General features: G+C 36.5%; 2 protein-coding genes across 6 annotated transcripts in view; one reads left to right on the top strand and one right to left on the bottom strand.

The window, feature by feature from the left end:
* Nucleotides 1–565: 565 nt before the first annotated feature.
* The window catches only part of LOC136826084 (gastrula zinc finger protein XlCGF57.1-like), a 28,590-nt gene continuing 7,207 nt past the window's right edge, over nucleotides 566–21,948 (bottom strand). For 2 of the 5 annotated variants that reach the window (XM_067083048.1, XM_067083049.1), the window contains exons 3-4: nucleotides 13,643–13,763; nucleotides 566–2,600 (exon numbers count right to left, since the gene is read on the bottom strand). In XM_067083048.1, coding sequence (XP_066939149.1) covers nucleotides 869–2,512 — 1,644 coding nt within the window. In that variant the 5' untranslated portion in view covers nucleotides 2,513–2,600; nucleotides 13,643–13,763 and the 3' untranslated portion in view covers nucleotides 566–868. Of the gene's footprint in view, nucleotides 2,601–3,327; nucleotides 8,478–12,360; nucleotides 12,443–13,642; nucleotides 13,764–14,025; nucleotides 14,684–21,948 lie in introns of those variants that run through there. The other 3 variants (XM_067083046.1, XM_067083045.1, XM_067083050.1) reach the window with 3 other exon arrangements.
* On the top strand, nucleotides 15,006–20,926 carry LOC136826091 (galactosylceramide sulfotransferase-like). The gene is made up of 6 exons (XM_067083060.1): nucleotides 15,006–15,991; nucleotides 17,089–17,210; nucleotides 18,152–18,269; nucleotides 18,391–18,480; nucleotides 18,923–19,150; nucleotides 19,863–20,926. Exons 2-6 carry the CDS (start codon nucleotides 17,092–17,094, stop codon nucleotides 20,472–20,474), a joined length of 1,167 nt encoding a protein of 388 aa, XP_066939161.1. The 5' UTR covers nucleotides 15,006–15,991; nucleotides 17,089–17,091; the 3' UTR covers nucleotides 20,475–20,926.

The raw sequence follows: 21,948 nt of genomic DNA, 5'->3' as shown, positions 1-21,948 counted from the left end.
CACCTGTCCTCTCTCTCTCTCAGAAAACGGCTTTTAGTACCAACAGAAAGATGGCCCCCGCCCCTCTCTCTATAAATATTGTATACTTGGCTGGCTGACTGTTAGCTTTCACGCCTTAGTGACACACTGACTGCCTCTCGCACCAATGCAAAGGGTTGTTGTAAACTGTGATAACTTGCATCATTTTTGGGGCTCATTCCTCAACACCATTGCAGTAATTTCCATGATAGAGCTTAGAGCTATTGCTCAGGACAAAGAATTGCATCCGACAGATTGTTCTAGGACTCAAGAATAGTTTGGTCTTTTACAATTAATTGTTGTTGTGATTGCCATTATGTATTCATCCAGTGGCCTCTTTACCTTATAGTCTTGTGTAATCATCAGGCCCATGTCTTGCACAGTGACATGGCAATTATTTCCGTAGAGCCTCCATTTGATCTCCCACGTGTTTACTTACTAAATGACAAGATCAAAATATTCAATCAATGTTTGCTAGTTACAAAGGAAGATGAAGTATGCATTTTAAGCAGATTCTGATTAGGCAAGGATTAAATAAAATACCCAGTCAACACATTAAGATTAGTTTATTTAAAACAAATATAATATTGAAGATCTTACAGGGGTTTCATACCAACACCTACTAACTTTTACAAAGTACTGTAACTTCAGAAGTATAGTGCTAACATAAACACAGCAGTTCCGAACACGATTTCCAACTTAAAAAAAAAAAAAAGCCTTCTGATCAAGAAATGTTTTTTTCCTTTGCAAATGACATCTGGTCCTGCAGAGACATCACCTCATTCACAATGAAATTCTGTCACTGGAAGCAAACTTGCTCAAAGGAGGCCACGATAAAACTTACCATCATCTACGGTGAAGATTCACCATCAGATGCATCCATCATAATACTCTCAACAAATATCTCTTCTTTTATTCTAACAGGTGGATCATCAGTCTCTGTTTTTAGAACGTCGGGGAAGACGACCAAGGTCTCAACCGGCTGTTCTGGCTCGTCGTCGGGTTCCATCTCCTTCTCAACGTGAGCATCCGTGGAGCTCTCCTCCGGCATGTCACTATCAAGCTCCTGCTCACCTTTGTGTGATTTCATATGTATTTTGAGTTCGCCCAGAAAAGGAAATGTCAAGCCACAGGTAGTACACGAAAACGGACCCTCGTCTGTATGCTGCTTCACATGCAATGTAAAGGTTTCCTCGACAGGAAATACCTCACCACATATGTTGCAGACGAATGGCTCGCTCTCTCCGTTCTCTCCAGTATGTTTTTTCATATGAACTGTCAGGTTCTGTTTAGTGAGGTAACTCTTACCACATACCGTGCAGCAATACTGCTTCTCAGACGCATGCTGTCTCGCGTGAATCATGAGGGTACCTTTCCGCGGGAAATCTTTGCCGCACACGTCACACGTGTACGGCCTCTCCCCCGTGTGCTTTCTTTCGTGAACTATGAGGCTTTCCTTTGCCAGGTAATCTTTCCCACAGATGCTACAAGAAAAAGGCTTTTCACCGGTGTGATGTCTCATGTGGCTTTGAAGTCTTTCTTTGGTAGTAAAAGATTTGGTGCAAACTTCACAACAAAAAGGCCTCTCATCTGAGTGCTGCCTGAAATGCACCTTTAGTTTGCTGATGTCGATAAACCCCTTTCCGCATATTTCGCACAAGAACTGGGTTCTATCTACGTGTGTTTTCGTGTGTCTCCCTAAAGTGCGCTTGTGTGGAAATGTCTTGCCACATATCTCGCAGGTAAATGGCCTTTCCCCCGTATGCTGTTTCATGTGATCTGTAAGTCTCACTTTCTCCGTGTACTCTTTACCACACACTTCACAATGAAAAGGTCTCTCACTCTTGTGTAACTTCATATGTTTCTTAAGGGTACCTTTCGTAGAGAAAGGCTTGGAACAGATTTCACAGGTAAATGGCCTCACTCCTGCATGCTGGTTCATATGATCTAGAAATCTTCCCCTTTCAACATAACCCTTCCCACAAATCTCACAGGAATACGGCCGTTCGCTGGAATGCCGACTCAAGTGGGTCTTCAGTCTCTTCTTGGCTATGAACCTCTTACCGCAAATCTCACAGCAAAAGGGTTCCTCGCCCGTGTGCTTTCTCATATGAATCACTCGATAACTATTCAAAATGAAACCCTTACCGCAGATCTCACAGGAATACGGGCGTTTCCCTGTGTGTATCAACAAATGTTGCCTAAGACTTCTTCTTTTTGTAAAGTGTTTGTTGCAAACGTTGCACGTCCAAGTCCCATCAACATTTTTTTCTATCTGTTCGTACGGATTCTCCCCTTGCTCGCCATTCGCAGAGAGGGATTCTGCATCTTCGGTAATGCTGTTGCCTTCTTGTTTAAAACTTGTAGCGTACGGTTCCGTGTGTTCACTGTTTTCTTCTTGTTCAAAAGTTGCCGTGCTGAATTCTGTGTCCCCATCGTCATTCAGCTCTTGTTTGAAACTGGTAGTAAATGCCTCTGTGTGTTCGCTTAGCATTTTCCTCTTCCTTACAACTTGTTGTTTCGAAGGAATTGCAAAACACAATGTGCTCCACTGGTGACTGGCTCATTATGTATTATTGTAACTGAAAATTAAGAAATGAAGGAGTTATAACACATGTATATAAACCTGTATGTTTACTATACATTATTTCTAGTGTCTGATTTTTCACTACCCACTTCAAATGTTTAAAATAACCATCTTCTTTGTGCCATCTCCTTAAGAGACTTACTTGGCTGTTCTACATCATCGTCAGTATTGGCTTAATTACAGATACTAATGCCTTCTTTAATCTCAAGCTCATGGTCCCATGCTGTTAACTGAACAAATTGTAGAGGTAACAATAAAATCTATGCAAGCTTGCTCAAAATCTCAGGGTGTTCTTTGCACTTGCTCTAATTAACAATTTTTATTTTATCTTCAGTAAATAAGCGTAACTGGCGAAGGAGTCACGACGCTTATAAAAACAAATGTCATATTGTTAAGTTCATGCATAGAAGGTTTGAAAAAGTAATTAAAATTCAATCATATACAAGAGAAATGCCTTATTAATATTGGTTGTTCTCCTTGTCCCAGAGAAATTGCAGGAGTAATCATTCTGCCTCTAAATTTTTATCTAAAACCTATAATTCAATGCAGTCAAGTTATTAGTAAACAAAAAATGGATAAATTCTACACCACAAAACCTTCACATGAAGTTTGGTCTCGCCTGTCTACAATATTCAAGTCAGACTAAGACTGAGCCACTTGAATTATCTTAATTTGGTAATATATAACTTCGTCTCTCAGGGTAAAAATACTGTACAAAGGAATAAGTTAAAAGATCTTTTTATTATCCTCAGGACCAGTAACAGTGTGAATTCACCGACACGAACAAATGCCGAGTTAGGCAATATTTTACACTGTCGTCTAATGGATTCTGGTAGATTGCAGAGGCAAAAAAATCAACAAAAGATGGGAAAATTGTTATGAAGATGCAGTACCTCTCATGAATTGGAATATAACAACAGTTTTACACAAGTAAAAAATATTTATCTTAATTTATTCTATTTCTGAACTCTTGAAGTGAAGTTCCAAAAATTAAACCAAATCTATAGACTGTATCTATATGAATTGTATAAAATTGTACGGGGTTTTAACCCTACATGTTATGCAAACATGTAAATAACAGCATATATACAAGTGTCATTTACGGGAAAAGGAATGTGACAATACAGTACTATATCTCTAAATATACCAATAATAAATCTAAAATTTCTCCAGCACTTAATAAATTAGAATATGAACTGACAAGATTTTCTTACATTCCCATTAGAACGCTATCTTTAGTAAGGAATTGAAAAGTATTTAAACAACTCAGATTCTGGAAGAGGAAATTATCCTCATGCCTCATTCCACAAATAAATATAATAAAACACAACACTTCATAATCTTACTGTCTCAAGTTATAAATCATTGTTCTCGCTGATATTCAAAATGTTGTGCCATACATTAATGGTGCCAAAAAAAGTACAGAATTACAAAATCTATGCGCAATTAACTGTCTGTCTACACTTGACTCTTTAAAACCCAAGAAAAAGTAGTTAAGATTATGATAAAATGTTAAAAAACAATAGCCAGGTTCACAAGATGAGACTTATTAACATGATTAACAAATATTTTTGGCACACGATAAATTATATTTCTCATTGTACATGGTTAACTACAACAAAATGTTTTTGTAACATATAATAAAAATGTATAAATATCAGATACTCCTCTATCAATAAAACTGTTTCACCACAAACCTATTCCTCTTTCATAGCCTATCTGCACACCTGTGCACATTCCAGACTCTCCGTCCCAACCAGAAAGAAGGATGACAATAACCTGCCCTTTCCCTGTAGGTTGGTGCATGCACATATGGCTCCTACAGGTCCCCAGTGGCAAACCGAGTCGCTTGCTGTGTCCGTTAACTCATTTACTGACCACAAATTTTCCCCATTAGAATAGTTCCTTGGAGCCCCCCCGTCTTCCAGCAATGTTCAATTATTATCGTTCATTCGTTTTTGCTTTTCAAATCAATACCGTATTCCTTGGAAGCTTGAATTTTAACTTAATGGCCCCAGTAGGCTTGTTCCATATGTAAAGGGGTTTGTTTATCTTCTGAACAATAATAATAATTTGTTACTGTATTGGTTATTTAAAAGAAATGATGATTTCATTGAGAATCTTTTACCTAGGTTTGCAATTCAACTCAAGAAACGTTTTGAACAAATTGAACATAAGTTTGAAGGATTCTTCTTGAATGCATTGCTTATGCGTCATTTCCAGTGCTTTAATAAAGTGTTCCCTGAAAATTTGTGCTTTTCAGCTGCTTATAATCTTTGTGTTTTCGTTGTGGTGTTGGCATTTGGTTTAAAAGCTTACCCTAAGCACTGGGACTAAGTTTAGTTTTAATTACTAGCTTAAATGTTTACAGTAAGTCATATCCTGCCCTTGCTCTGTGCTGGAGGGAAAGTACCTCAGTCTCCTCCTACCTAAGATGCAATTCAGGCTATGTAAAAAGTAATGGGTTTGCGGCAAAAATAAATTTATCAAAAAAATTACATTTTTCCATACAAACCCATTACTTTTAACACATGTGCTTGCCTCCTGACCCCACCGCTCTGTCAAAAGTGGATCAGATTACACATTAAGTGATGCAGGTTTTACCAATGGGGACCTGACGGATTATTATTATAATTATAAATTAGTTTACCAAGACATAAGTCACATTTTTAGACTAAGAGGCTCGCCCACTGGATTTGTTTTTAAACGAGAGGTGAAAATTGAATCAAGGTAGAGTTTTTTTGAAGGCTAAGTTAGGAATAGACAAGAATAAAAGGTAGGGAGATGCTACAGAGGCCATTTAGTAACATCTACAGCTGACTACACATGGCACACTGTAAGTGGTCCCCCTAGGGAGGAACCCAGGGGCACCCACGTGCATACACCAACACACAGGGGGCCGCAAATCATAATCTCCTCTTCTAACCGGAGTGGAGGGATATGGGATTTGAGCACAGACACGAATCGGATAATCAAGAGTAACGGCTTTGTACTGAAAACAATTTATCTTCATGAAAAATCATATCTTAAATTACTATACTGCAATAATAACAAATTTTTTTTACATACAACCACCTTATTTTGCACAAGCCTTCAACCGTTGGTGTACAGGTAAGCAGACCATCCCAACTGAGTTACCTGTAGTGGCTACAAGTATCATGAGTGAGAGACTATAGGATAAGCAGCCCTGTTCCCTACCAGTAGTGGATCATCCTACAGCTGTAGATGAATTCCACCATATGTAGGAGAGACATTAACACTTAAAGTAAGAAAAATTTTATGTGAAATGTCTCAAAAGAATTGGAAACATTATGTATTATGTGGTTGGTATGGTAAAAGTTGAGACTTAGTATAGAGCACCTAAAACATCAATCAATTATTATTATTATTATTATTATTATTGTGGAAGAAGACCCTTTTTCAAACAAACTTCATTAAACAGAATGGCCATCTGGATGCCACTGACTTTATATTGCAGTTTCTCAGTCTTTCGAATAAGTTTCCTTGTAGAAGCAGGTAAATTATTATTAATATTATTATACATAACTTTAACCACACCAAACTGTCCCATTTCTAGATTCTCATACAGTTGGTAAGAAGGGTCTATCCTTAAGTAAGAGAAGACTAAAGCAAGATAACCAGAAAGAAGTTGGACAGCTAGGTAGGAAGAAACCAAAGCACAGTACGAAAGAATACGTTTTGATGTCGACACACAGACCACGAACGTGAAAATAATTTGCAGTTTGGTGAAATTCACAACTTTGTTGTCCTGGTTTTGACAAACAACAAGACATCCTCAGCTACCTCCGTCATATAGGCAAAAAAATTAAATATCAAGTGCTTTTTATCTCATAGCCAACCAACTCGGGTAGTGGGTTGTTCTTAGTAAGCAAGATTCAACCACATAGTTCAGGACCTCCTTTGACATACTGTTTTCAGCCATTTATTTTATTAGTTACCTTCACTGTCTTTTTACAATGGTTGGTCTTCAAAAACTTTACCTTACTCCAACATTATTTCCAAATTGTGCACCTGAGGAGGCAAAGACTACGCAGCAGTCTGCAAATACAATACTATCCAAGATCAAGAGAGATTAGGACCTGATACAACTGATCCCCATGGTACAAGTTGCTGTAAGGTACAACACAATTACAAACCCCTCTTCATCCATCTGTGGTCTCTGCTAAATACACAACCAATCAAAGGTAGAAAGGACTCATGCAACATAATCATCTTTTTCAAAGGGAGACAAGTTTCATCATGACCCTAGAACATATTTTCTGATCTATGCATATGGCCTTGCAATAAATCTTAAGAAGATTACAGTAAGCTGCAAACGGTTATTCAGAAAACAGCTGAAAGCCAGATATGAAGAAAAAGTGAAGGGCAATCTATCTGCATGACAAGCACAAAAGACTCCATGACACTGTGGCAAAGAGAAATGGTTTCCAAACTGAGCACCTCACATAACATGTCATCATCCCTACTATACCTATTCGTCAATCACTTCAATCTGAATAGTCTGCTCCCTAACATACTAGAGGCTGGAGGCTTGTGTAAAATAAAGGGGTTCATAATTGAGAGTGAGCATTTACAAATGTATTCCAGCAAATTGTCATCAACAGCTTGTCAAATGCAGTACATTAAATCAGATTCAGGACAGAGAAAAGTGTTTATATCACTCGATCTTTTCTTCTTTTACGGTGATAAAGGAATCTTCGTTTTCTATTTTAATAATTTCCGTTAGGCTGGTTGAAGAATTCACTGGTTGCCCCTTGCGATGGCACCGCATGTGTTTCCTGAGGGTGCCCCTCTCGGCAAAGTTTTTGTTGCATATTTCACACGCGTACGGCTTTTCACCGGTGTGCAACCTCAGGTGTTTGGTGAGAATTCCTTTGTGGTGGAAAGTCTTACCGCATATCTCGCACGAGAATGGCCGTTCACCTGTGTGCTGTCTCATGTGATTCATCAAGGTCCCCTTTTCAGGAAAGGCTTTGCTGCAAACTTTGCAAACGAACGGGCGCTCCCCCGTGTGTTGTCTCATGTGGACCTTGAGTGTTTCCTTATTATTAAAACCTTTGCCACACTCCCCACAGGAAAAGGGGCGCTCGCCCGTGTGTTGTCTCAAGTGTCTCTTTAGCTTACCGTTTTCATAGAAGCCCTTCCCACAGATTTCACAACAGTAGGGGCATTCACCTGTATGCTGGAACTTATGCGCTTTCAGCTTTCCGTTGTGAGTGAACGTCTTCTGGCAAATATCGCACACGTACGGCCGCTCGCCAGTGTGCGTTCTCATGTGTTGTTTGAGGTTTCCCTTCTCACTAAAGTCCTTGTTACATATTTCACAAGAAAACGGACGAACACCCGTGTGCTTTCTCTTGTGCTGACGAAAGTTGCTCGCGTCAGCAAAGTCCTTGCCACAGAGCTTACAAGAAAAGGGACGTTCTCCAGTATGACGTCTCATATGTATCTTAAGATAACCTCTCTGAGTAAAACACTTATTACAAACTTTGCAAACGATAGGAGAGTCATTTGTACTCTGCTTCGAGACCTCATCAGCACTCTGTTCTGCGGCCTCGTCAGTGTTCGGTTTTACCTTCACCACGACGCTATCTCCTTGTGTACAACTCACACCAGAGGGATCGACAAATAAAGCGTATTCCAACGAAGGTTGGTCAAACATTTCGTCTGAGTCAATGTGTTGTAAGAAGCTTGCACTGGGAACATGACTTGCATTGTGGTCCACTGGGAAGCTTCTATCTCCAGTACAAGTCTTCCCAATGAGATCAGAGGAGAATTCTCCCTCTTCATGCATTGCATACACGAACTGACCCCAGTACAAGAACTGAGCTTGTTTCGGGACAATATGGGACTGAAAATCAAGAAAAAAAATATATGCAAAAGCCATACTACACTGAAAAATCTCAAGGTACAAGTACAGTCATTTAATATGCAATAAATACAACCATTACTGAATTTCCCACTGACTTGCAATGCCCTTTCTTTAAGCCCTGACAGGTGGTAACTTTAGCGATGGATAACTTCATATTGTATTCTGTTTTTGACAGTTGCTCAATTCACTAACCATTTTTGTTTTAGCTTTATCTTTATTCATCCTGTATATACCTTTACAATACAACTTATCTATCTCAGTACACTAATTATCATTACTGCTACCTAACTGTTTATTTCTGGCAAGCTCCAATCCTGTAATGTGTTTTTTTGTTTAAAACAAGTTAATTTAGCAAATATGCACACGTCCTGAAAGACCACTAAGTTCCCAAGAGAGAATTTGCAAAAGTAACCATGGCAACTACACGGTAATTAGTATCCCTATCTTTACTTTTTCCAAGGCTTTTAACAAACAGGAATCAGAATGTCATCGACCAATTCCAACCCTCACTCAGATACCCTTGTATACATAGTTCAATTTCTTCAAGCAAACTATTTCCTGCCTACTCTCTCAAACTGCATTTCCATATTAAGTTAAAAGAAACCATATTATTTTGGCCTTGAAAAGTTAACTGTCTCCCTTTCGATACTGGTGTTTGAGCAGGTGACAAGAGAGAGGAAGATGTTAAAATGTAGGTTTTACACTGAAAAATGTACTGCAAGACTGATTAAGCAAATGTTCTTCCTCTTACTCATATTTCTTTGATCCTTGATCATAATGCTTTCACTGATTCACTGTTTTCATGAGTACCCGGCAAAATAAAAGATGCCACTCATTGTTGCTACAAAACACCCAACTCCAAAAGGTGCTGTCTAGAATTTTTTTTACAGATATCTGGAGACAACCACAAGCCAAATGGGTTCTGGTTGGATTAGTAATTAGCAGGTCACTGTGCATTTTCTATGGATCAAAAAATTTTGACAAAGTGATCAGAGAATGAAAAAGATACTGACAGCCGGCAAACTGGTCAGATTCTTCCACAACTAAACACACATCCCTAGAGGCAGGGAATCATCTGGAAAATCTAAAGTCTAACTACTTATCTGAAACCACAATATATTCACAAGCTGTTTATAAATGCAGTGATTGACTTCTACAGACAACTATAGCCTTAGATGCAACTGACAAAAACTAGACAAGAGTATTTCAAGCTGGGATCATTTGATCACGAACATGGAAACTGAAACTGCAAGGGGGCCATTTCCAAGCAGTGTACTGGTGAAAGAATACCAAAGTCATTCAAGATTAATAACTGCACAGTTTTCCCAAGTGTAATGTAGTAAAAGCAAACAGCGTAACCTTCATCCTCTAGTGAAGGAGAATTTTAACAAATGCAAGATCATACCGAGGGGCTGTAAAAGACAATGTAATATCAGAATAGGATCTGATGAACCTACAGCAGGTAGGTTAAAGGCACTGTGAACTGGTAAAGATTACTGGAATGGATGAATATGAACAAGAGCTTTTTATAAAGACTCTTTATAAGGTTCCCTCGACAAATAGCCGCTTTGTTTTTCCCTTTTACTTTCTTATCCACTCCCTTTTGTCATTTCCTTCCTAGGTGTCCAGATTTATCAACTGGACTTTGCTCCAATTTTTGCCTCGCTTAAAAGCAACTCCTTCCAGCGAGCCCTCTGAGTCTACAATGTGACTATGTCTTGGTTTAACTTCATTATCAGTAAAAACAACAACAACAATAATAATAATAATCCCCTACAAGAATACAGGTTATAACAATAACAATACATAGCTAAAAGATGAATGCATAATACAACCTAGGTCTGACATTATAAAACAGATTTTGAAAGGATAAGATTATAAAACGCTAATATTCATGCAAATAGTCAAGTGGGAAGATCATGTGAAAAAATGAGGAACCTGTAGAGATAAGATGTGTCCATGGCCTAGAAAAAAGACTGAAACAGTTTGGATGTGATGAGAGGGCTGAGGAATACAGTAGTTACTAAGAAGAGTTGGTAGATTGGGAAGTGGCACAAACAGGACCTAGACCAGATGGGAATTTTCAGGTAGAAAGGCCACCGAACTTGATTAGCCAGCTACCAAAACAGGTCACTTACTTGTAAGAAATGAAAACCAGACCAAGGTATATAATAAAGTGCATCAATTATAAAAACAGATCCCTAGAAAAATAGTGATAGAGACTAATACTTTATGTTCCATATATACAAACCTATTTCAATAATCGTCAATGCTTGGTTAGGGAGAAACAAGTTTAGTGGTAGCTTGATAACACATGATCTCCATTTCCCCTATCAAGAGTTCTCATTTCTCTGCTTTGTCTGTACACAAATGTGTACCAATTAGTGGCTGACAGAAAAGTACTCAAAGTATGGCGAGTCTTATACCAACAAAGCAGGATAAAATCACCAAATTTTGCACATGCTATGCATTACAAATACTGTAATTATATAATGCGAATTGCTAATTTTATGAGGAGATAATCACAAGATAATTTAGTAATTAGCATCCCATATTACCCAAAAAATGGAGAAAATGGATAGCACAAGTTCCTGAACCCTTACAGGACTTTACAGAGACACTTCATGAACTTGGCAGCACAAAATGACTGTAAAATCAGCCACTATGATAACATAACTAAACGTTACCTTTATTCCTCCCAGAAGCTCATGTCTACTAATGAAATGCAAAATACAGGAGTCTCTGTAACATCCATCGATTTAGATCAGTGCCTGACAAGCCTTGAGGCTAACGATTAGTTTTCTTCAGCGAAGACGAGAAGGAATAGTCTTAGCATCAGAGACAGATATCCAACTACACAATTCATGCGTAGTTTTTAGTTGAACTACAGATATATATCTCACTTTAATGAGGTGGAATCCACAAGTAGGTATCTCTACCTTGATAAAAATAAGAGGCCACGGGTTTGGTTTTTGTTTGCAATCCTGGGTAACAGGCATTAGCCTAATTACTGATATACACTATGGTACTTCAGTTTGGATGGTCTGAACACTGCAATTTAATGACAACAAAGATTCTAGTGTCTGTAAAACATGTAGGTTTGTATTTATGTGAGAGCAAATTCTATTTTTAGCAATAAAATAATCTGTAAAATGTTTCAAGTAAAAGAAAATAGAAAAATTAAATAAATAAATAATACTGGCTACTTAAATTATACATCCACACTCCCTAAATATCTGTTCGGTTAAACACGATACAGATTTCAGACTCACACTGGGATTGAATTCTGGTCTTCCAATTGAAAGGTAAGGGCACTACCATCTATGTAAGTGATCCAAAAGAAATTATATCAGATTAGGTTAATTTTATACTGCAAATGCATGGTGGGAAAAGTTACATAACCATTACAAAACAGTTCAGGTTCAGCAATGGACAATGATTCAACTTGCGATATAAGTAACACGAAAATTCACTTCAACTAGAATTTCCTAATCCTGGAATATACCAAACCTTCTTAACAAGACAATATTTAAAGCCTCTCTTTGCTGTAAAAAGAAAGTAAGCTGAGTCTAGGTTAGCCTAATAGGAATTTATTAACACCAAAAAGATATTAATTTAAAATTGTCGCAACCACGTAACGCATGAAATGGCAAAAATTCTCGGATCAAAATGTGACGATAAAATGGAACGTATTTTTTCAAAAGCATTGATATAAGTCAAGACAAATTCTTATCTTCTAGTGGGCTATTTTGTGTGATTACTGATTACAGAATTAATATCACCAGAATAAATTCTGCGCATATCTTTCTTTTTCCGGAAAGGCCAATGGTTCAGAAAGATGGAAATGTTAGCCTATACCTACTTGCCCATTACCAGAACTCGCCTAGCTTAGGGTAGCGACATGATGGCTTCCTTATGTTATCGTATAGTAAATTGGTGCCGTCCTATAAAATAGAAGAGCAAAATATATAGACGGAAACTAGACGTACGGAGGGTTTGGACGATTGACGTTCACGGCCTAAATAAACGTAAAATGTAAAATGTGGAACAGTTTTCTATAAAAGCATCGACATGATGTAACAGTTTGGTTATTAAGACCTACACAAGGGTCCTATCCATTTTTTTTAATTATTATAAGTTTTTTTGGTACCTACGGTCCTAGCCTTAGGTATTTGGGGGGGAGGGGGTGTCAAACCTTCTCTGAGGTTGTAACCTATTATGGCTAAGGGTTATGAAGTAAATATTAATATTTTAACCACAAATTTCTTTATTAAAATTATTAATCAAGGCCTAAATTTTAACCACAAATTTCTTTATTAAAATTATCAATCAAGGCCTAAATTTTAACCACAAATTTATTAAAATTATTAATCAAGGCCTAAATTTTAATCACAAATTTATTAAAATTATCAATCAAGGCCTAAATTTTAACCACAAATTTATTAAAATTATTAATCAAGGCCTAAATTTTAACCACAAATTTATTAAAATTATCAATCAAGGCCTAAATTTTAACCACAAATTTATTAAAATTATTAATCAAGGCCTAAATTTTAACCACAAATTTATTAAAATCATTAATCAAGGCCTAAATTTCAACCACAAATTTATTAAAATTATCAATCAAGGCCTAAATTTTAACCACAAATTTATTAAAATTATTAATCAAGGCCTAAATTTTAACCACAAATTTATTAAAATTATTAATCAAGGCCTAAATTTTAACCACAAATTTATTAAAATTATTAATCAAGGCCTAAATTTTAACCACAAATTTATTAAAATTATCAATCAAGGCCTAAATTTTAACCACAAATTTATTAAAATCATTAATCAAGGCCTAAATTTTAACCACAAATTTATTAAAATTATCAACCAAGGCCTAAATTTTAACCACAAATTTATTAAAATCATTAATCAAGGCCTAAATTTTAACCACAAATTTATTAAAATCATCAACCAAGGCCTAAATTTTAACCACAAATTTATTAAAATTATCAACCAAGGCCTAAAAATTTTAACCACAAATTTATTAAAATTATTAATCAAGGCCTAAGGCCTACGACATCTTAACCAACCAACAAAAAACTTAATAACAAAGCCTTTTTAACAGGCCTAATCGACAAAATTCACGGCCTACTTACTTATAAAATCGAAGACCCTAATCCCATAGGCCTGGAGACGACAGCTAGGGCCCTCGTCGTTTACAACACACGCCTCATTGGTACCCCACGGGACGTGACGTACAGGCCCGGTCTATGCACCCTGAAATATTACGTAATTGTTAAAATCTCTTGAAATTAACCAGGAAATGGAGATATGTGGTTAATTTACGGTTTATTCTATTTTAATCCGACTAAATAAGACGACAAATCACAACCCAAATCCCCGTGTTTACAACCCGGGGTTACAATCATGGGTATGGCGTCTGGCATATAAAACCACTCACAACTCATTACATATTCAACAAACAATCATCTTTGCCCATTTTATGATTAAATACAACCACCATCTTCGATCTCCTTACCTGGGCAGGTTAAATTCCTCGCTCACTGTCGCGGAAATCGAGGCGGAAATAAGGAACTTTCGGCCATAGAGGCGACAGAGAACAGCTATTTGTAAACACTGACAGGAAATGGCAGCTGGGCCGGGCACCAAATGTCCGTGGATTCAGCTTCGTTTATTGGTTAATTTTAGCCTTTGAATTGGTTGAATTGTCGTTAAATAATTGGTAGTTGGTCATTGGGATTATTTGGATCGATTGTAGATAGGTAGGAAGGCGGAAATATGCGTCAGGGGAGGTTAGAGCAGGGACGAGTTTCGGGTGGAGGGTGTTGGTGAAGAATTTTGGTGTTTTTAATTGTTTTTATGTGATATAATTTATTATTAATGCTTTTAAAGACATTTAAATAAATTAATTCACAAATATTATATTTAATTATAAGTATTACAGATTTAAAATGCCATTTACGTGAAAATATCAAGAGGAAGTGGTTCATTCGCGTAGAGAACTGTTCCGTGGGCGTAAGATTCCTATTGGGCAAATGTGTGGGCCACACTTGTATGTCTTAAGTAAATATTAGTAGACAAATATACAATAATAATGTAAAAGTTGGTAAGTATATCTATCAGTAACATTCGGCGAATAAACATTAATATATTTATTATTCTAAATCTGAGGAATAAAACACCAATGAGTTTATCATTCTAAAGCTATATAATCTTATTAAATTTTTTCTGGGTAAAGTAAAAAAAAAAAAAGCCTCGTGTAGGAAGATATAGCATAAAGTTGCTGACAGCTGCTGACGTTTGCAAGTGTCAGAATGTTGATTGGAGATAGTTAAAAGAGACTTCAGAAAGTAATGAAAGAGTCGGTGAAAGTTTCAGTACTTGAGAGAAAGATGAGAAAAATCTGGAGATTATCAGTTTTCTGCTCGAAGGGTTCACCCTACAATCAAGCGGTTCATGTATGAGAGAGAGAGAGAGAGAGAGAGAGAGAGAGAGAGAGAGAGAGAGAGAGAGAGAGAGAGAGAGATTAAATGCAGGCCCAATGGTACCCCCAATCCAAGGGGGCAACCCCTTCCCGGTGAGCATTCACGAAGACTGCAACCTGAAGGAGTTCGCTGACACCACTCTGGCTTGAGTGGGGGGAGGGGGAGGGAGGGGTATGGATGATGAGGAAGTGGTGTCTAGGACGTGGTGCGAGGAAGGATGAGGGGTGAGGGGTGAGGGATGAGGACTTAGGGGTAAACGTTACCCGTTAACCGTTAGTCGGAGTCCTGCTGGCGCTGAAGCTGAACTGACCGCAGACGTCTGACAGAGGCGATGGCGGTAGAACTTGGATCAATTTTTTGACAGTTTTTCGTTATTTTGTCTTTTTGACAGTTTTTCTAGCCGTCAAAAGACGGAAAAATGGTCTGAGAAGGGATACGCAATATTAACATTGGCCTTAAAAGGCCTTGTATCGCTTGTAAGTGATGCTGTTCCCCGGATAAGAGTGAAACATCTTATAGCACTGGGGTTCACAGGTCAAGTACCACATACATAATTGATACAGTTCCCAAGATAATCTTATTCTTTGAAAAGTGATTTGTGTCTTCGAGGAAATAAAATGAGCAAAAATCTATAAGTGATATGAATGAAACTCATATATAAGTGACTCATTTAAGTAATTTAAGTAATATGATTCCTCAAAAGTGAGGAAGGACAAAAAATAAAAAGTAGTGAATCTGTGATATAACTTCTTCTTCTTCTTTTTGAAAAGTGACTCGTCTCTTCGAAGGAAAAGAAAATTTCAAAAATCCAAAGTAATGTAGATGAAAGTAAGGCATAAAGTGACTTATTTAAGTGATTTAAGTGGTTAAGTGATTCCTCATTCTAGAGGATATGAAAAAAAAATCGTGAATCTATTAATACAACGTAATGAGGCATCAGGAAGAGTTGTAATACGGAGGTCACGTGATGACGAAGTTGCCTCATTAAAGAAAAATACTGTAAGTGAATCATAGTTACTTTCAAACACTTTTTTTATTGTTATAAATATATATAGATAAGAAATGCGTATTTAATAAATAGTCATACACCTTTCAAGTATATTTAAATACGTAATATATTTAATAAATATTGAAATGTATGAATTTACATGTAGAATATTAAAATATATTAATATCTTTAATGATTTTTATGACACACAAATGTGTGTGAGATAGGGTGTCTCACTGGGTGTTACGTGGCTGTTGTAGTATTCAAATTTTTTTTTTATATAAGTAAAAAACATGACTACTTTTAATATTTTGAATTAAATTTATTTTAAAAATTATTTTAAAATTAACTGGACCTGATAAATTGGAGAAATTTATTTAAATAAAAATAGGCCTATAATATTGCTTTAATTTTGTATATATATAACAAATAAAATTAGGTTTATACATATTGTTTGAATGGTGTCCGTTATTATAAAAATGATATAGAAAAATTATACTAGTTATTTTTTCTGAGTTAGATTATTGAATAAAAAAATTATATAGGAAAAAATTACAAAAATATCTGCAAATCTTTGAGAAGAAAATAAATAATACTTTTTGGGATATTATTTAGCACGTGTAGACCTATAAACACAAAGATATCTATTAACCAAACTTAATGTGGGATATAAATCATATGTTTTCTTATTTTACATAGCCCTTATAGGCCTATCTATTTATCAAACTTTATCATCGATGTTTTCTACAAACGCGTTGACCTTCTATAGCAGTGGTTCTTAACCTTTTTGAATGAATGAATCCCTTTCAAATCAGCAGTCAATTCTCGCACCCCCTGAATTGCTGAAATAAAAAAAAAACCTAAAACACAAAGTTGGTATGATGTGTATTCATAACAATACCACATTTTTAAAATTTCACTATTATTATTATTATTATTATTATTATTATTATTATTTATTACATAGAAAGATAGCATGCTTATATAAAAATACACTCTGCTTTAATTATTCATAGGCATCCTCACACCCCTTAGGAACCGGCTTCGCACCCATGCTCAAGAACCACTGCCTGAGTCTATAGGCCTAAGCTTTGCTTTTTATTTTTAGGTCATGTGCGCCCTACGTCACCTGAGGATCCTGGCCTTGTGCCTAGTGATCATCTCACCTTTGTGCATCTTGTTCTACAATTCGCCTGGAGTGCTGGAGTTGCACCCAGTCAATAACATCAGGTTGGTCGTTTGCGCGTAGGCCTATCTGTCACGTTCTCAGAAGATATTTTCTTTCTCATTTTTTCTTTAATTTTCCTTCTGTTTGCCTCTGTTATTCTAATGGAATGGAATATAGAATTTAGTCCCAAGGCCAAGCACTGGGATCTATGAGGGTCATTCGGCGCTGAAATTGAAATTGACGGTAAAAGGTTTGAAAGGTGTAACAGGAGGAAAATTCCAAAGCAGTTGCTCTATGGAACAAGTGTTAGGAGAGCGTGGATAACAAGGTGGAAGATAGACAATATGAATGGAGGTACAGTAAAAGGAATGAAAGGGGTTGCAGCTAGGGGCCGAAGGGACGCTGCAAAGACCTTTAAGTAATGCCTACAGTGAGCCGCATGAGGTGCAATGACGGCACTATCCCCCAAAGGGGCTGTTATTATTAAGATGATTAGTAGTAGAAGCAGTGTTACTAAACAGTAGTATGTAAGCCTTTCTGCTTCTGTTATTATTATTATTATTATTATTATTATTATTATTATTATTATTATTAGTTTAATATTACAAAATCATGTATCAAAAAGAGATCATTTACTTCTTGGGTGACCCCACTTAGAAGGTGCTAAATTCAGCTGAATTTTTATATAAATACTTATACATTTACTTCATCTGTCCATTATTCAATAGAAATACATCCTGTAGTCTTCGCAACTTACTTCAAGTGTTATCAGCAACATAAGCCACTTATTAGACACAGAAAACTTGATCACATGAAGTTGACACCAAACACTTACAAAATATGGCGCCATTTACCAACTATCTCGCACGCATTCTGTTCCTCACTTACATACTTTTTTCCTCACTTCAAATATACTTTTATTCAAATATACCCAAGCCAGGCCACTGGCTCTATCCTATCCCATATATCAGAGGTATCTTCTCACAAATATTCAAACTTCCAGGTTCAATATCTTCCAATCAAACGAGATATTTAAGGAAGAGAAAAATGTCAGCCAGTGTCTCCCTCACCAACACGTCATGTATTTGAAGACTCATAAGTGTGGGTCTTCTACCGTCCAAGTAAGGGAGATTACTTTATTGATTATAAGTATATTCATATGAATAACTTAACCATACTTGGAAATTTAATTGAGAAAAATGATGGCTCTCCCAATTAAAAAAATATATATATTTATTTCAGAATGTTTTCTTGAGATATGGTCTCAAGAACAACCTGACCTTTGCCCTTCCGGAGAGCGGGAATATTTTCGGAATACCTGAGTTGTTTGAGGTGAGGTTTTTTTGTTTATATAGGCCTAACTAAGCTTATTTAAACATCAATCTTTCTATTTGCAAGAGGTATAGGCCTAGCTAAACTTATTAAAAACCAAGATTTCCATTTGCAAGATATATGTATATATGTATATATATATATATATTTATATATATATATATATATATATATATATATATATATATATATATATATATATATATATATATATATATATGCCTTAATAGGCTCATCAAAAATCATAATCTTTCTATTCACAAGAGGTATCAGCCTAACTAAGCTTATTTTAAATATAATAATCTTCCTATTGTAAGTGGTATAGGCCTATTAAGGTTATTAATAACCATAATCTTTCCATTCCAAGATGTACAGGCCTAGCTAGGCCTAATTCAAAAATGGTTACAAAATCCTTGAAAATCCTCGAAACCTCCTATTTCAGGCCAAGATGATCCCAAACCACCTCTTACCTCCCGGAGGCAAAGTGGACCTCTTCGTCACCCACTCCAGACTCAACGTTCCGGAGCATTCCAAAGTCCTCCACGAAGACTCACGGTGGGTGACCATCATCAGGGATCCCGCAAGGCAGTACGAGAGCCTCTTCATTTTCTTCAAGTTGGGGGAGGCCTACGGACTCAATCTGACGCAGTTTAGGGATATGCCTATCGAGGTTAGTATAGGCCTTTGGTTTTCCTAATTGAGTTCATTCAATTATTCTTTTCATTAAAATCAATGTATATATACTATATATATGTGTGTATATATATACTATATTATATTATATATATATATATATATATATATATATATATATATATATTATATATATATATATTATGATTCTGGTTTAGTCTCGGTGACAGTAGGCCTAGTTATAATCTCGTTGCATCGAATTCAAACAATTACGGCTGGTAACAAAATCAATATATTTTTTTAGAATCTGCATAAAAATATATTGATGTAGAACAACGAATCATCAATTTTAAGTCTAAAAAATTTATACGTAAATTAGAAAAAATTTTCATTTTTTTTTTTATTTAGACTTAAAATGTTCATTTTAAACTTTTAAAATTTTAATAAATACATTTTTTACGATTCTGCATTAATGTTATAATAGGTAGAACAAAGACTCATCAAATTTATGTCTAGTGTAGATTTGAAATGTTGGTTTAAAGAGTTTAAAATGTTAATAAATATTCTTTTTAAGATTCTGCATTAATTTTTAAGACTTGAACAAATAACCATCAATTTAAAGTCCAATCTTTGTCTAAAAATTTTTTTTCTTTGATTTCTATAAAGTCATTTTAGTTCTCCCAAAATTATAAAACACCAATTTTTCATCTAAAAAATTAACGAAATTCCCCCACCCCTTCCTTCTGCAGAAACTGGCCGCCCTTCCAAGAAGACTGGGCATATACGGCAGGAACCAGGTGCTCTTCGACCTAGGCTACCCGGACAACATGTCCGTGACCCAGCTGAGGTCAGCGATGGATCGCCTGGACAAACTCTTCGACCTGGTCATGATTTCGGAGTTCATGGACGAGTCCCTGGTCCTCCTGAGACACCTCCTCTGCTGGACGCTCAACGACGTGGTCTCCTTCACCATGAACGCCCGGAGGGAGGCGCTGAAGCCGCCCTTGGAACCCGAACTCCTCAGCGCCCTTCGGGAGCTCAACAGCGCGGACGTTTTGCTCTACGACCACTTCCTGGCCAAGCACCGAAGGGCGGTTCTGGAGTTCGGTCTAGACAAGATGGCCGACGAGGTGAAGGAGCTCCGCGCCCTTCAGGAGGAGTATTTCGACTCCTGCGGGACGCGGGAGATGGAGGTGTATTCGGGGATGGTCAACGTCTACTTCGCCTCCAACAAATCGGAGCAGGACTGCGTCATGATGACGCTTCCGGAAATGCCGTTGACGAACGCGGCCAGGAAGCACCAGAAGGCTTTGCTCAAAAGTCTGTATAATAAGACTTCTGAAGTTAGGCATAGGTCGTAGGTCTAACCGACGTCTAACAGGCTTTGCTCCAAAGTCCGGAGCCTTCGAAGTTAGGCCTGGGTCGCAGGCCTCACAAGCTTTACTCCAAAGTCTGGATAAGCCTTTTTGTAGATAGGCCTGTATCATCATAGGTCTAACAGGCTTTGCTCCAAAGTCTGGAGCCTTCTGAACCAAAGCCTATGTCATAGGTAGGCGTTGCTCCAAAGTCTGATTAAGCCCTCTAAAGCTAGGCCCAAGTCATAGGTCTAATAAGCCTTGCTCCAAAGTCTGAATACGCTTTCTGAAGTTAGGCCTAGGCAAGTCTAATGGGATCCGTCAAAATCATTCATAATCTTATGTAATCGCATTGTTAAATATTATATATCATTATCACATCCATCATCATCATAATCATTATTTTATCATATTGATTGTACAGTACCTAATACAAAATAAATGCTTTAAAAAAGGCATATTTAATTTTAGACATTTTTCCTAATTCATTTTTTTTTATATCCTCCAAGACTTAATCACAGTTCCTGGCCACATAAAGATTCCCGGTGGTTCCTAATGGACAGTAGACTAATATTAAAGACTGAGTTTCAAAATAACGTTAAAAGTTCCAGTTTATTTTAGGCTAATATCAAGGACCGTGAACTTATTCCATATAATTCTTTCAAGATGACATTAAAAGTTCTATTCAATTTCGTATTTTTTTTTTTTATTTTGCACAATTTTCTTTTCATAAGTCTTTAGACTGAAGATAGAACCAACGTACCATGGATTCCTATTATTAAGACTAAAAATAATTGATTAAGTTCTGTATTTTGGCGTCACAAAACCAAATGTCATCGAGGAGAGTCCTAAGGCTCAAATCTCCTAGGAGAAATTTAAAGAAGAGTTCATTCGACTCTAAATTAATGAATGAATAATTCGGCGCACTTAAAATTAATCTTTTTATATACTTTTCCATTTTAATTATAAATAAATACGCGTGCTTAAAGTTCACTTGACTACAGCAAAAAGTAGGCCTAAATATTTCGGCCCTCGGAGAAAGCAACGGTCTCTTTAACCACACTTTTACCTAATTTACTTTTCTTTACATATACACATTTGCGCGGAGACAAAGAATGATTGCATGATGGATGCCATGTTCTTTCATCAAACTGTCTGAGATACAACATGTGGATGCTTTAGCCACTTTCATCAACCTTATCTTCTAACAGATACACACACACACACATGTTATACAAAGAATGTATCTTTACTCCTATCTTCAAAATGTCAATCATTTCTTATCCATTAGTCCTCCTCATTTGACACCATAAATGGAGATTATCTGGTCTTTCAGTTTATTAAAGAATAATAATAATAATAATAATAATAATAATAATAATAATAATAATAATAATAATAATAATAATAATAATAAAGACACAACATTCTAAAATATTCTTTCAAATTCCAGTTCATTATCATCACTATAAAAGCGCGG

The sequence above is a fragment of the Macrobrachium rosenbergii genome, chromosome 40 (assembly GCF_040412425.1).
Source record: "Macrobrachium rosenbergii isolate ZJJX-2024 chromosome 40, ASM4041242v1, whole genome shotgun sequence".
Lineage (NCBI taxonomy): Eukaryota > Metazoa > Arthropoda > Malacostraca > Decapoda > Palaemonidae > Macrobrachium > Macrobrachium rosenbergii.
Note: the sequence above shows the minus strand (reverse complement) of the source record. Positions and strands in the feature narration are given on the sequence as shown.

Coding starts and splice junctions, on each gene's coding strand:
- LOC136826091 (XM_067083060.1), top strand. CDS start 17,092: ATGTGCGCCCTACGTCACCTGAGGATCCTGGCCTTGTGCCTAGTGATC. Junction 18,270..18,390: donor GTGGGTCTTCTACCGTCCAA/GTAAGGGAGATT, acceptor TATTTATTTCAG/AATGTTTTCTTGAGATATGG. Junction 19,151..19,862: donor TTAGGGATATGCCTATCGAG/GTTAGTATAGGC, acceptor TTCCTTCTGCAG/AAACTGGCCGCCCTTCCAAG.